At 43.1% G+C, this 15290-nt stretch overlaps 1 protein-coding gene across 1 annotated transcript; it reads right to left on the bottom strand.

Annotated features, from left to right (window-relative positions):
- Window positions 1-3929: 3929 nt before the first annotated feature.
- Window positions 3930-14222, bottom strand: DYNLL2 (dynein light chain LC8-type 2). The gene is made up of 3 exons (XM_075853483.1): window positions 14116-14222; window positions 8066-8204; window positions 3930-7938 (listed from the first exon to the last, which is right to left on the bottom strand). The coding sequence occupies exons 2-3, from the start codon at window positions 8195-8197 to the stop codon at window positions 7801-7803; spliced, it is 270 nt and encodes an 89-aa protein (XP_075709598.1). The 5' UTR covers window positions 8198-8204; window positions 14116-14222; the 3' UTR covers window positions 3930-7800.
- Between the last annotated feature and the right edge of the window lie 1068 nt (window positions 14223-15290).

Below are 15290 nucleotides of genomic sequence, written 5' to 3'. Positions count from 1 at the left end.
TATGTACCCCAAAATAGTACTAATGAAAACTACACATTGTCCCGCAAAAATCAAGCCCACATACGGCCACATCGACGGAAAAATAAAAACGTTACGGCTCTTGGAATGCGGCGATGCAAAAACAAGTAATTTTTTTCTAAAAGGCTTTTTATTGTGCAAACGTAGGAAAACATAAAACCTTTACATATTTGGTATCCCCGTAATCGTGCCGACCCATAGAATAAAGTTAACATGTTATTTACGCTGCATAGTAAACGGCGTAAACTTATAACGTGAAAATCAATGCTGGAATAGCTGCTTATTTTCAATACTCTCCTAAAATAAAGTTAATAAAAGTTAATCAATATATTATAAGCATCTAAAAATTGTACAACTACAAAATACAACTCGTCCCGCAAAAAACAAGCCCTTATACGGCCATATAGACGGAATAAAAAAAAAGTTACGACTCTTGGAATGCGACCGTGAAGAAACAAAAAATAATCCAAAGGTCATTAACGCGCAAAATGGCCTGGTCATTAAGGGGTTAAACGGTTTGAAGAGGTCTTGTGGTACCAAAACAGTGGAAACCCCCAAAAGTTGACCCCATTTTGGAAACTAGACCCCTTGAGGAATTCATTGTAGTTTTCTTGGGGTGCATGCGGCTTTTTGATCAGTTTTTATTCTATTTTTAAGTGGCGTGGTGACTAAAAAACAGCAATTCTACTATTGTTTTTTTATTCTATTTTTGTTACAGCGTTCACCGTGTGCTATAAATGACATATTCACTTTATTCTATGGGGCGATACGATTAGGGCTCATTTACACGAGCGTGTTATACGTCCGTGCAACGCGCGTTGCAGGGGCCTATGTTAGTCTATGGGGCCGTGCAGACAAGTGTGTGATTTTCACGCAGCGTATGTCCGCTCCGTGAAACGCACGACGTCCTATATTTGTGCGCTATTCGCGCATCACACACCCATTGAAGTCAATGGGTGTGTGAAAACCACGCATGTCACACGGAAGCAATTCTGTGGGACAAGCGGGGTTCGCGCAACAGCACTGTAAAGGATGAATGAAAACAGAAAAGCACCACGTTCTTTTCTGTTTACAAACATCCAAACGGAGTGTCATAATGATGGCGGCTGCGCGAAAACCACGCAGCCGCGCATCATAAAGGGCTGACACACGGAGCTGTTAAGTGCCTTTTGCACACGCAAAACGCCGCGTTTTTTGCTTGCGCAAAACGCACACGCTCGTGTAAACCCGGCCTTACGGTGACACCAGATGTTTATAGGTTTTTTTTATGTCTTATGGCGTTTGCACAATAAAATACGTTTTGTAAAAAATAATTTACTTTTTGTTACCTTATTCTAAGCGCCAGAACTTTATTATTTTTTCCATCAATAAAGCCGTGCGAGGACTTATTTTTTGCGTAACGAACTGTAGTTTCCATCATTACCATTTTTAGGTACATGCGACTTTTTGATCTATTTTTAATACATTTTTGGGGAGGTGAAGTGACCAAACAATTGTGATTGTGGTACGGTTTGTTATTATTTTCTTTTACGGCATTCACCGCGCGGCATAAATAACTAAACAATTTTGTAGTTCAGGCCGTTACGGACGCGGCGATACCAATTATGTATAGTTTTTTTATTTATATATTTTTATTAATAATAAATGACTGATAAGGGGAAAAAAAGGGGATTTTTTCACTTTTAAAACTTTTATTTTCTTATTTTTACACCTTTTTTTTAACTTTATTACTTTGTCCCACTAGGGGACTTGAGGGCAGCAGGCCCTGATCGCTATTCTAATACACTGCACTACATGCGTAGTGCAGTGTATTAGAACTGTCAGCTACTCACTGACAGCAAGCATAGTGGGTCCTGACGTTGTCAGGACCCACTAGGCTTCCGTCTATAGCATAGCCGGACGCCATTGTTTGGTGTCCGGTTGCCATAGTAACCATCGCCGGCCGCTATCGTGTAGGAGGCCGGCGATGGTAACTTAACCCCTAAAAAGCCACGATCTCTATTGAACGCGGCTTTTAAGGGGTTAAACAGCGGGGACACAGCGATCGGTCCCCGCTGTAGGAGCTGCGGCAGCTGCTGTACGAGACAGCAGCTGTCACAGCTCCTGCATCTGTCGGGAAGACGGCCGAAATTCCCGCAACTTCATATTCCATTGCTAATTTCCCAGAGCATGCGCGGTGGAGTGTGTTAACCACGCATGCTCTAATCAGATAAAGAAGCACGTGGTACGGTTACGTCATTTGTGACGTAACCGTACAGTGTGAAAGCCAGAAACCGGAAGTAAGGTAGCAGACCAAATGGACGGGTCTGCACAGGAAGTGCAGATTTTGCTTTACTAAGGGGGCGGTGACGATGATGAAACGTAAGTACATTGTAAAGTTGTATATTTTTCATTGTTTAATTTTACTTCCGGAAAACCCCTTTAAATACATCAGTTTCACTTTTTGAATTGAATTACTGAAATAAACTTTTTGATGATCTTCTCAATCATTGAGGACTAGTATATACACGCACACAACTTTACCAGTTGCCATGAGTATATGCTCTGACTTCCCACTAAGCACTCAACCAAAGAACATGCGCATGGTGGTTTTTGTTAAGTGGAAAAACTTAACAGTCCAAGAAAGCAATTCTGTAAGGCCTCATGCAAACGGCCATGCCCGCATATCACGGCCAGCGATTGTGAGCACGGCCAGCCGTATTTTTGGGCCGTTCTCCCATACCAAGTAGGACATAATTTACAGCACAGACACCCTTCGAAAGCAATACAGAAAGGTGTCCGCGGCCAATAGAACCGGACAAGTCCGCAATTACGGAATTTTTTTACGGCCGTGTGCATGGGGCCTTAGTCGTTGGCCGAAAGCAGAATCTAAAACGTATTTACACTAATTTTGACATCCAGCAGTGCTGTCGCAGTTGTGGGACAGTCTTTTCCGTTTGTGCTTTTCCTGATCCCATAGGGCAGAGGCAAAGTTGCAGTGTCCCAAACACTCACCTGATTGCCAACAAATCACAGGCCTGATTCACACAAGCGTGTTTTATGTCCGTTAAACCAATGGCCGTCACACAGACCTATGTAATTCAACAGGGCTATTCAGACATGCGTTTTTCACACAGTGTCTCTGCTGGTTGAAACTTACTGCAGCTTCTATTTTTGTGCGTTTTTTGCGCACCACAAAGCCCATTGACGTCAATGGGTGCGTGACAACGGACGTCATCCATATGCTGTCCGTGACTCACACATCAGTTGCTAAAGAAATGAGGGGAAAGAAAAAACCTGACATGCGCATAAAAATAAAAACCGCAGATGCACACTGAACTGCAACTTCAGCAAAAATGCTTTTTGCCCGTGGCCATTAAAGATAATGCAAGGACTGCAGGCAAAAGAACATTGCTTAAAACGCTCAGAAACTTGCGCCGCAGATTTTCTGCCTCCCATTGATTTCAGAGAGTTGTCAGAAACCGCTGGAAGAAAACATGGAGCTTTTTCTTTCAGCGAGCAGCTAAGTCGCCAGCGATTCCACCACAAAAAAAACAAAACTCCTTACCCAGAATTGTTTCTTCAAGCAGGCCGGCCTCCAATCACAGGCTGCAGCGGTCACATGGGATGCAACTTCATCCCAGGAGGCTGGGCTGCCGATCGGTGAATGAATGCGTAGCCATGGCTACGCAAGTATGAATGTCTTATTTTATTTTGCGCAGTTTTCAGCAGTGGACATTCAGGCCCAAAAACCGCACCACAATTTGGTGCAGATTTTCGTCCAGAATTCCCTGCGGAACACAGGGCTGATATGCTGTATGCTTTTACACAGCACATTCTCCCTGTTTGAACATATTACTAAAAGACAGTAAGGCCAAGTGCTTCCAATAGTACAATATCGATCCTACACAAAAGTCAAACGATCACTCTGGTATTGAGCGTAAGCTCATAATGGACATTTTATTTAGCCTATTCACAGAAATAAAGTCACAACAATAAAATAGTTTTCACAATGAGATACAAATTATTCTCAAAATATAAAGCACAACTTTGTGGCAAACCAGGACAGGGTAACATTTTGCCAAACAAAACACAAACTGTATACCAACACCTGTCAGATAACATACACTGCAGGTACCGATGATATGTAAGGTGCACAATTCAGACCAAAATAATGGACCATTTATATAAAATTCTACTTTGGAAAAAAAAAAAAAAAAAAATAGAAGTTTAAAGCATGCACCTTACAGTTCCTTCATTAAATGAAGGACTCCCACAGATCAGCATAATGAAGCTCTGAATAAGTACGTATATACAGAAGAAAGCAACTCCAGCTTCTAAACATTCAGCTGCAAAAAAAAGATTTCTATTAACACACCTCATGGATCATAGGTGGCATTTTACTTACAGGTCTGTGGAGAGGTCTCAGAATTCACTTTTTTTATTTTTATTATAATAAAAAAAAAAAAAAAAAAAAAAGTGGGCCTCTAATAATCTAAACGAAACTGCCCGGGTTTCCCACAGCAACTTTTTTTTTTTATTCAGAGCAGTGTAAGAAAAGTAAAGCTCTGATCGTTTGCCATGGGCAACAGGGCAAGGTAGTCTTATACAAAAGTTTAAGTGAAGCCCCATGTGCTTTACCCCAAAGCCCACCTTTAACTAGATTGGAGTCTACATAAAAACTTAGCCATTTGAGAATCTGCACTTTACCCCTTTTTTGTTTAAACCAGGAGTCATTTCAGTTTTTTCCCCCTCCTGTAGCAATGTTCTGCAAGTTACCCTAGGAAAGTCAGTTGTGTAAGGCCCCCTCCCCTGCACACGGCCGTGCCCATAATCCCAGCCGGTGATTACAGGCACGGGCAGTCGCCTGTGGGCCGTGCTCCCATTATAATGTAAGGGAGCACTGTCCGTAAAAATAGGACATGTCCTATTTGTTGCGGGTCATTTCTACGGTCCGAACACCTTTCCGTAAATATACACGGGAAGGTGTCCATGGGCAATCTAAATTAATGGATCAGTACTTTGTGGATCAAAATCACAGCCGTGTGCATGGAGCCTAACTTACAGTTCCCACAACGGACTGAAGTTCAATAAAGGAGTCAGAAATCGTGTAAACAGCTTTAGGCCTGAATGGATAAAAAAATAAAATGTATAACTCAACAGTACAAATAAAGCAGTTAAACATTTTTTTTTTCGATTTTAACTGGAATGTGGTAAATTGCCGTTCTGCCTTTTGGTTACTGCCACAACATTGATTTTTACCAATAACCCCATTCAGCGGTGTAGGAGGCCTCATGAGCTTTTGTTGACCCCAAGTTCTATCACACAGGTTTTCCAATTTGCATTTGTGAACTCAATCTTTCCCCTTCTTGTAAAAATGGGGAACTTGGACCCTGCAGATCTGAAAACAAAGATTGATCAACACCAGTCGTTGCGGAGATCCTACCACAGCAAATTTTTAGTCTACAACCATATATTTAACACGCCATCACTGGAACCTGTAAAATAGATCTGTGCTACAAACAAAATGTAAACATTGGTGATCCTGTCCCATGCATTGTCAAAAACTGGCATCTAGAGCAAAACCAAACTTATTCTAATACACATTAACTAGCCATAAGAAAACTAGTATGTCACTCTGTTTATTCAGACGTTGCAGTTGAGGCACGGTTCTGGCCACATGGGGAAACACAGCTTTGCAGATTGAGCTTCACCTGTGCTAGTTAGGGAAATTCTGTAAGTCACATTAAACCACGTGCATTTTTCTCACCTATGCAGTTCTGCATCTTTACTGAAACATCTGAATATACCCTCATAAAATTATCGGTATCTCGGCAGCACTACTACTGTAGTCAAGCCTCGCGCTTACTCATAGTATTTCAAAAAGATGCATTCAAATAGTCGTTCGACCACACTGTGGATCCACCCCAGGAATTTAACTGGTGCCTACCATTTCAGAACGACTTGAATTTTGTTGCATGAGGCTTGGACTGGCAACACAAATGTTCGTAAGCAAGACTAAACTTTATAAACAGCAGATCTGTGGGTAACAGTTAAGCGATTTTCACCTGCGGAAAGCATGACCCAAAAATATGGTGGGATGCCCAGTCAGTTAGTCTGATGTTGGATTGACAGAACCCCTATATTTTCAGGATTACTGGCTTGATAAAAAAATTAAAAAAAAAATAAAGGTCATAATGTATGAAACATCACCCATTAGACCCAGTTCACACAGCGTGCAGTATTTTGGGACGCGTCACAATACCATTAGCACATCAATTTTTTTCCCAAGTCAAATCAATTCTTTTGTACCAAACGTTCTTAGTCAATGGAAGTTCTAACTATGTGCCAAAAAACGCCTTTGCATTAGCAAGCGCTTTACAAGAAACACTAGCGTATTTTACAACTCATTTTTTTTTTTTTTTTTTAAGTGCCATGTGACCATGCCCTTATGGACTGTACACTACTATGGTTATCATCCAACAGCTACTGTAAAGGTCACCCATGTAGCCACCTCATTACTTTGCCGATTATAGTTCCATAACTTGAGCTTTGAATTTGTACAATCTTGTAGAAGTTGCACTTAATTCAGCCCTTCCACAACCAGTAAATTTTTCTACACAAGATCCGGTGTTGCAGCTTCCACGACAACTGTTCAATGTGCTATAAAAATGGCAACATTTATAGAGCCAAGGAGGACCCCCTAGACCCAGACAAGTAGCCTGAAAGATCCTTGCCACGCATCATCAGGTTTAAGGGCAATTTTATTTAGTTTGCAGTTTGTCAATACATATAATTCTCTACCTTGTGGGTCCTTTAAAAGGAATGTACACCTAAAAGTGCTTCTGCTGTTTTAGTTTGTTCCTCCTCATAGGCTGGTCGTGACTGTCATTAAAAATATAGGAACATTTACATACGACTATTTTATCAATACAGATATTAGTGTAGGCATCAAAATGAAACCTTTTAGGTCATAGTAAAACAAGTCTGATAAAATATCTGTTCACTACAACAGCATGTAACCTCTTGAATCAAGTATAGTCTATAAATGGATTGGAAGGATGGAGGTAAAGACAATATGGCTACACAAGTTAACAAGCCAGGCAGGTCTCTACACATACAAAGCATGGCAAGGTTAGGCTGGGTTCATACGCTACAACAAGATTGTTTTACAGGTGAAACACGCTGAAAGATGTTCCACACTGCTATTAGCCAAATCTCATAGCCATGGCAATTCTAAGTAAACCACATGCAGTTTGGCTGTGCAGCACACTACAGCAATGTGTGAACCCAGCCTTAAGCAGAAGCTCATGAAGCCAGATCTTGACCATTTTAACAGCTGAAGAAATGTTAAGTATGATTCAATAGTTGGTCAATTCACAGCAATTTAATTTTGACTAGCTATGGTGCAGATTCCCACTGCCTATTATATGACAATCCATACATCCTGATACGCAAGTCCATACCAGCTTAGTGCTACTAGAACTCAAATTGTGAAGGGAAAAATATATGCATCACCGGCATTGTGTTTGATGTAGAATAGTTTATTTTCTTCCTGTTTAAAGGCCATTGAAAAGCATTTACAGTTTCCCCAAGTGCAATACAACAAAAAGGGGGAAAAAAAAGGAAAAGAAAGCAGTAACAAAATAAAGCCGCCTTGTCTCCAGGCAACTAAACAAAAGTCATTTTACTGCAACATATACACATTAAATATAGTATACAGTCCATGCAGCTGCACAGCCATGTTAGAGGGGATTCTGGCTCCAGCCATCAGTGCATTACAGTCCATGATTTTCATTCTTTCTAGCCTGATTTGAAGAGGAGAATTGCAACCTGGCCCAAATAAAAATAGATGAAATGCTTTGTCTCATGTGTTACATAACTGCCAAAGTTTCTGCCGACAATGCAGTGCCAAGTTGGGTTGTATTTCTTGTCAAATTCCTGCAATTGAAAGAGAAAAGTTTAGTTTTAGCATTTGAATGACCAATCCTTGGTTATCAAAACTGAACTAGTGCCCATATAGCTTACAATAGCCATTTACAGTGACAAATGTGTTCATGCACTGTACCTTCTTGATATAAGCTGCAATATCCTTCTCAATGTTATATTTCTCCATAGCTTGTGTAGCACAGTCCACTGCATCCTGCTGCATGTCCTCAGACATATCAGCATTCTTTATCACAGCCTTTCTGTCAGACATGTTGCACCTAGGACAGACAAGATGCAATTTAGTTCACTATTCTTACAACATTCTAGAACAATGGGAAATGTAACAGCAGCACCTTCAGGCCTCATGCACACGACCGTGGCGTTATTCTGGTACGCAAATTCCCAGACCATGATCCGTATTTTGCGGATGAAGTCATCCGTAGTGCATCAGTGTGTCATCCGCAAAACACGGATCATAAAAAAAGTGCAATGAAAACTTCCTATCGTCGCTTAGCAACACTTCCGCAAATTACAGATGTCACATGGAGGTGTATCCGCAGCTTCAACGGGCCCATTGACTTTCGTGGAGAATTTGCAGGCCGTAATTAAGCCTCACGTACGCGACTGATTTTCGGGCCGTAGATTTGCGGCCGCAAAAATACATTCGTGTGCATGGGGCCTAAGACATGTCCGGAGTTTCTGCAGCTCATATTTGCAGTCAAGTATTCTACATTTTTACAACAGTTTGCAGTTGGGTTGGCTAAGAAACAGCAGCTTTTCTTATTGGAAAACTTCCACTTGCAATAGACAATTCTGTTAATATGTATGATGCTGTATCTGCAATAATCCATTACATACTCCAGATTTGCAGTGCGTATTCAGCAAAAAAAAAAAAAACAACAAACATTACCGTACACAAGAAAGGAAGTTTACATGTGAATGAGCTTTTAGTGGAAATAAATCTGCATCATGCCCCCAAACCGGCAGACTTCAAAATCCACAGCATGCCTGTCAGCTTGCTAAATTGGAGCAGATTTCACCACTAAGGCTGGATTCATGCAGGATGAAAATGCTGCAGTTTGTGTGCAATAAAATCTGTAGAAGATTGCTGTCCCAAGCCACGTGGATGAGATTTGAACAAATCTCATCCACAAGCGACTGAACATTTTCCGGACGGAAATCAGAGCATACTGGGGGATTTTCAAATCTGCAGCATTTCCATTTTGTAGGTTTACTTTCTTCAATGTAGCAGAGGTGAAATCCACTGGCCAGAATTTGCTACAGGAACGGGTAAATCCAGCTTAAAGAGGCTCTGTCACCAGATTTTGCAACCCCTATCTGCTATTGCAGCAGATAGGCGCTGCAATGTAGATTACAGTAACGTTTTTATTTTTAAAAAACGAGCATTTTTGGCCAAGTTATGACCATTTTTGTAATTATGCAAATGAGGCTTGCAAAAGTCCAAGTGGGTGTGTTTAAAAGTAAAAGTCCAAGTGGGCGTGTATTATGTGCGTACATCGGGGCGTTTTTAATACTTTTACTAGCTGGGCGCTGTGAAGAGAAGTAACATCCTCTTCTCTTCAGAACGCCCAGCTTCTGACAGTGCAGATCTGTGACGGCCACATCGGCACCAGAGGCTACAGTTGATTCTGCAGCAGCATCAGCCTTTGCAGGTAAGATCGACTTACCTGCAAACGCTGATGCTGCTGCAGAATCAACTGTAGCCTCTGGTGCCGATGTGGCCGTCACGATGCAGGACCTGTGAGTGACGTCACAGATCTGCACTGTCAGAAGCTGGGCGTTCTGAAGAGAAGAGGATGTTACTTCTCTTCACAGCGCCCAGCTAGTAAAAGTATTAAAAACGCCCCGATGTACGCACCTAATACACGCCCACTTGGACTTTTGCAAGCCTCATTTGCATAATTACAAAAATGGTCATAACTTGGCCAAAAATGCTCGTTTTTTAAAAATAAAAACGTTACTGTAATCTACATTGCAGCGCCTATCTGCTGCAATAGCAGATAGGGGTTGCAAAATCTGGTGACAGAGCCTCTTTAAGGTCGGGTTCCCAAGTAGCGTAAAAGCTGCGGAATTTCCACAATGGAATTCTGTACAGCAGCATTTACAGTAGCAGCAAAGTGGATGAGATTTGGAAAATCTGATGCCCACGCTGCGAGAAAAAAAACCGCAGCGTAAACATTAATAGATTGACCTGCGGTGTGGAATTTAAATCCAAAACATTTCAATTTGTTGCGTTTTCTCCATTGAATTCAATAGGGATGCAAATCTAGCAACAGAAAGTCATAGTCGCAACTCAGGAAATATAAAATACATACTTACCCAGAACTCTCATTCCACAGTCCAGCCTCCTGGGAGGACATTTCATCCCATGTGACTGCTGCAGCATCACATGGGCTGCAACATAATCTTAGGAGGCCGGACCACTTGCAGAAGAGATGGAAGGGGTAAGTACGAATGGGCCCCCCCCACCCCTAGTGGTTGCCGCAGCAGAAATGCTATCCGAAAAACTGGGATGTACTGCAGTGCAGGTTCCAGGTCGAATACGCTGCGTGATTTTTACGCAGTGTATCTGAACCGTGGGAACCCGGTCTTAAGGTATGTTCACACAGGTTTTATTTGCTGCGGAAGACTGCAGCAAATCTAAACTAGATACCGCAGGGAATTCCAGCAGAAAGTGCACACCAAGAAGTTTTTGATTTTGTGCAGATTATTGGCCAGTTTTGCAGCTGCGGTAAAGAGAATTAAAATAATGATTATTTATATATACAAAAAAAAAAACAACACATCTCCCCTAGCAGTACCACAGCAACAGGTCCCTGGCTCCCCCGTCTGGTCCATGGTGAGCAAGCCTCCTGGCATGTGGTTGCGTGAAACATCATCCCAGGAGGCTGGCAGCACTGAGGGGGGCGAAGAAACGTGTCACTATGGCAGCACTAGGGGGAGGAGAGGTTTTTTTTTAAATTTATTTACATTTTCCTACTCTCACTTATTACGGATTTGCAGCAGAAAATATTGCAATGGGTCAGAATTTGTTGAGAATTTCCCCTTTGGGTTAAAAGGGAATATAAATACCCAAACGCGCAACCATTCTGATGCTGTAGATTAAAATCTTCACAGAAAGTTCAGAAGCGTCTGAATAAGATTTGTTAAATCTCATCCAATTTGCTGCGGATTTTCCAGCCATAATTCCAGACAGAAAATCTGCAGCATTTCCGCCTTACGCATGCACATTTTTCTCTCTGTATAGGGCCTAAGTTGCCATTCCAGAGAACAAAAAAAACACAATTGTTTCCAGTAAACACCCAAGAGCCTGTTGCCCAGACAGCATAGTGTGTGCTCAAATGTTGTCAAACAGGAGATTTTAACAGGGGGCATCTTAAAGAGGACCGGTCACTTGGTCATATAAGGCCTCATGCCCACTTCAGTTTGTCACAGATCGCACCCTGAACCCATTCATTTCAATGGGCCCATGCACACTTCAGTTATCTTGACGGGTCCGTTGTTCCGTCAAAAGTAGAGCATGTCCTACTTTAGTCAGTGATTCCATGACCGTGCGGCCCATAGAAGTCAATGGGTCTGTCAAAAAAAACAGACGTTTTTGACGGACCCGTTGCCCTAGCAATGGCAGGCCGTGCCAAAGTCAATAGACTGGGACATGTGACCAGTTCAAATAAAGCTCAATACCGTCCGTTTTTTTTTTTACGGAAACACAACGTCCGTTTGAAACGGACAAGGATCCGTGAGAAACTGCCGTAAAAGTGGTGATGGAAGTGTGCATGAGGCCTAAAGCAGAACACGATATATGGCCTGAACAGCACTGTACCAGATTCCAGCAGTTTCTGGACCCCCCCTCCCATTTCAGAGATCTAGCCCACTATTCTGTTGGCTCCCTCTATGCTAATTTTGTGTAGTTCGCCAACAGGGCGCAAACTACCCTCAGGCTGCCTCGCATCGATTGGTTATCATAGGTAGAGAAGCTAGCTCCACCGGATTGGCTAACTACAGCAAATTAGCTTATAGGGAGGGTGAAGAAAAATAAAAAGACACTGGACTCCGTGCTAGACAATTAACCAGTTCAACATGTCCCAGACGCTCTTTAAAGAGGCTCTGTCACCAGATTTTGCAGCCCCTATCTGCTATTGCAGCAGATAGGCGCTGCAATGTAGATTACAGTAAAGTTTTTATTTTTAAAAAACGAGCATTTTTGGCCAAGTTATGACCATTTTTGTAGTTATGCAAATGAGGCTTGCAAAAGTCCAAGTGGGTGTGTTTAAAAGTAAAAGTCCAACTGGGCGTGTATTAGGTGCGTACATCGGGGCGTTTTTTAATACTTTTACTAGCTGGGCGCTCTGATGAGAAGTATCATCCACTTCTCTTCAGAACGCCCAGCTTCTGGCAGTGCAGACACAGCCGTGTTCTCGAGAGATCACGCTGTGTCGTCACTCACAGGTCCTGCATCGTGTCAGACGAGCGTGGACACCGGCACCAGAGGCTACAGTTGATTCTGCAGCAGCAGGTAAGTCGATGTAGCTACTTACCTGCTAACGCCGATGCTGCTGCAGAATCATCTGTAGCCTCTGGTGCCGGTGTCCTCGCTCGTCTGACACAATGCAGGACCAGTGAGTGACGACACAGCGTGATCTCTCGAGAACACGGCTGTGTCTGCACTGCCAGAAGCTGGGCGTTCTGAAGAGAAGTGGATGATACTTCTATACACAACGCCCAGCTAGTAAAAGTATTAAAAAACGCCCCGATGTACGCACATAATACACGCCCAGTTGGACTTTTACTTTTAAACACACCCACTTGGACTTTTGCAAGCCTCATTTGCATAACTACAAAAATGGTCATAACTTGGCCAAAAATGCTCGTTTTTTTAAAAATAAAAACTTTACTGTAATCTACATTGCAGCGCCTATCTGCTGCAATAGCAGATAGGGGTTTGCAAGATCTGGTGACAGAGCCTCTTTAAGGCCCATTTACAGTAACAGAAGTTTCATAGATTTCTGAATGGCTATTGGCCAGCGTTAACAGTTTAATGTTTTTCCTTTAAGAAAAATCTCTAGTACGTGTGATAATTGTATTGGTATAAAACGGGCAAAGCAATTTATTCTAGCCAAATCGAAACACGTGCGCGTGTGAATCAAAACTTGATAAAGCAGCGATCATGGGAGCAGACATTCAATGGGATTGGAGGAAGACCAAAAAAAGCGAACTTCAGCCAGCCTCCCCCCGCACAGAAAATGGCTACTTAAAGGGAACGGGCTTCTCGCTATTTGAATATACAGCCTTTAAACATGACCATGTTTTATACGGATTAAACCCTTTATAAAAGGGCACATCTAAGTTACTTTACTGAAAGAAACTACGGAACTTTTTGAAGATATCCGCTAGCGGGCAGAAGCCAGATAGATGTTACATCACCTGACAAAAGGGATGTGGGTCACACGAGAAGCACTCCAAGTATAAAAGCTGGAGAAGAGCACTCGGGCACATGTCCTTTGGCACTACTTTATTAAAGTAACCACACTGCCATCAACTGGAAAGACGAATTCTTAAGAATACAGGACCAGCGTATAGACTAAGGCATCCCGACGACAACGTGCCGTGGATGCCAGTTTAGGCTTTGGATGAAAGCGATCATGGAGGCCTGCAATCTGCAGAAATTCAACAGATGATCTGAGGACGTCAATACTCCCTGCCCCTATTACCAAGCGTTGAGGATGCAGCGGAAAACTACCACAGGACAGAAAACCCCCCTCACAAGCTGCCATGAGAGATGATGCAGCGAATGATACAGAGAGGATCCTCCCTAACAACGGGCCACAATACATCCATCATGTCAGGCGAGAAAGAACAGGCACCACAGGGCCACACTGCCCGAGATGAACGTGCACATATCTACTCGCTGAGGTAGCGATAGGAGTTGGCCAGCTATACAGGTGGAACGTCTAACCACAGGACGTGGACATAGGCTCCTTCGCGCCATTCCCCCCCCACCATATGATAGCTCACAGTAGGGCTCTGCATCCCATAGACGACACCCGCCCACCTACCGACCTGCGTAGCCCGCCACCGGCCCACAAGTTACCGCCCAACCTTTACCCTGATATTTTTGAGGAAAATCAGCACACGCAGCCGAGCAGGTAGCCAGCACCCGTGCCTCACCTGTCACAGTGTAGCGCAGCCCTCTCCGCAAGCTGTATGTCTCTCTAGACTTGATTAGCGCTCTGACTCTTGCCGTCCCTCTGAAATAGCGGCTCCTCCCCTTGCAGTTGCTCAGCCAACCACTCCAGCTATTGGTGGAGGCCGCGCCTCCCACAGCACTGCGGGCATTTTCCTCTCGGTCTTCTCTGCCTACATCTTATTTCATCCCACAATGCCGTGAGAAAATTGCAGAGCTCCCGACGCCCAACGCACATTTTTACATATAATGTGCGTGTGTGTACGTAGATAAATACGCTTGTATGTGTGCCTGTATACAGTCGAAATAATATTCCAGATATAAATATATACGTATATACACATAGACTAAAAGGTATTTAAACCTTGCACAGTATATATAGTGTACCTATGAATTTGGTTGCTTGGCCCATGACCTTGGTCACAGATTGTGGCAACCCATGAGGGCCAGCTGTGGACAACACAACATGAAGCTGCTGGCAGGGTTGCCGCACAGAATTTAGGCCTCATGCCCACTTCAGTCAATTTCTTCAGGGTGCTATCCGTTTTTTTTTATCCGTGTGCCGTTCGTTTTTCTCGGATACGTTGTTAAGCAACGGCAGGGCATGTCAAAGTTCCCTGCATTCAACACACAAGATGCACACAGCCGTGGTTTCCACGGTCCGTGCATGGCCCAGACCGCAGAAAGAACGGACATGTCTTATTACGGCCGTGTTCTGCGGTACAGGCTCATAGCAAATAATGGCCATGTGCACGGCCCCCGATTTGCGGGCGGCTCGTGGGTGTCACCCCGCCCCGAAAATCACAGCTGTGCACATGGCTACAGTCGTGTACATGAGGCTTTATACAGAGACTTTTTTCCTAACGTATTCCGTATAACTCTGAAATAGAGAATAACATGGTACACATATAATGTGGTTGGCATAATGCCTCTGTGCCATCTAATGTTTTCTAACATTTTGACAAATTCTGGCGATAACAGCGGCATTTGATGTGCATGATCTTCCAGTTTACTCTGGGTACTTTTATCTCACAATCCAAAATATATGATCTACCCATTTGATAAATTTGTGTTCTGCAGTTTTCCTAGTTCAGCTCCAGTACCCCTGGTGTGTAGGCGCTTAATGTGTACCTATCACTTCTGCGTGTGGGGGTCTAGT

Source organism: Rhinoderma darwinii, chromosome 2, assembly GCF_050947455.1.
Source record: "Rhinoderma darwinii isolate aRhiDar2 chromosome 2, aRhiDar2.hap1, whole genome shotgun sequence".
NCBI classification, from domain to species: domain Eukaryota; kingdom Metazoa; phylum Chordata; class Amphibia; order Anura; family Rhinodermatidae; genus Rhinoderma; species Rhinoderma darwinii.
The sequence above is the reverse complement of the archived record's forward strand: the minus strand, read 5'-3'. Positions and strand labels throughout refer to the sequence as shown.

What these genes read in the sequence shown, in the direction of transcription:
- DYNLL2 (XM_075853483.1), bottom strand. Translation starts at nt 8,197, where the DNA reads ATGTCTGACAGAAAGGCTGTGATAAAGAATGCTGATATGTCTGAGGAC. An exon ending in TTGCAGCTTATATCAAGAAG is followed by an intron (nt 7,939 to 8,065) that starts GTACAGTGCATG and finishes TTTCAATTGCAG; the next exon opens with GAATTTGACAAGAAATACAA.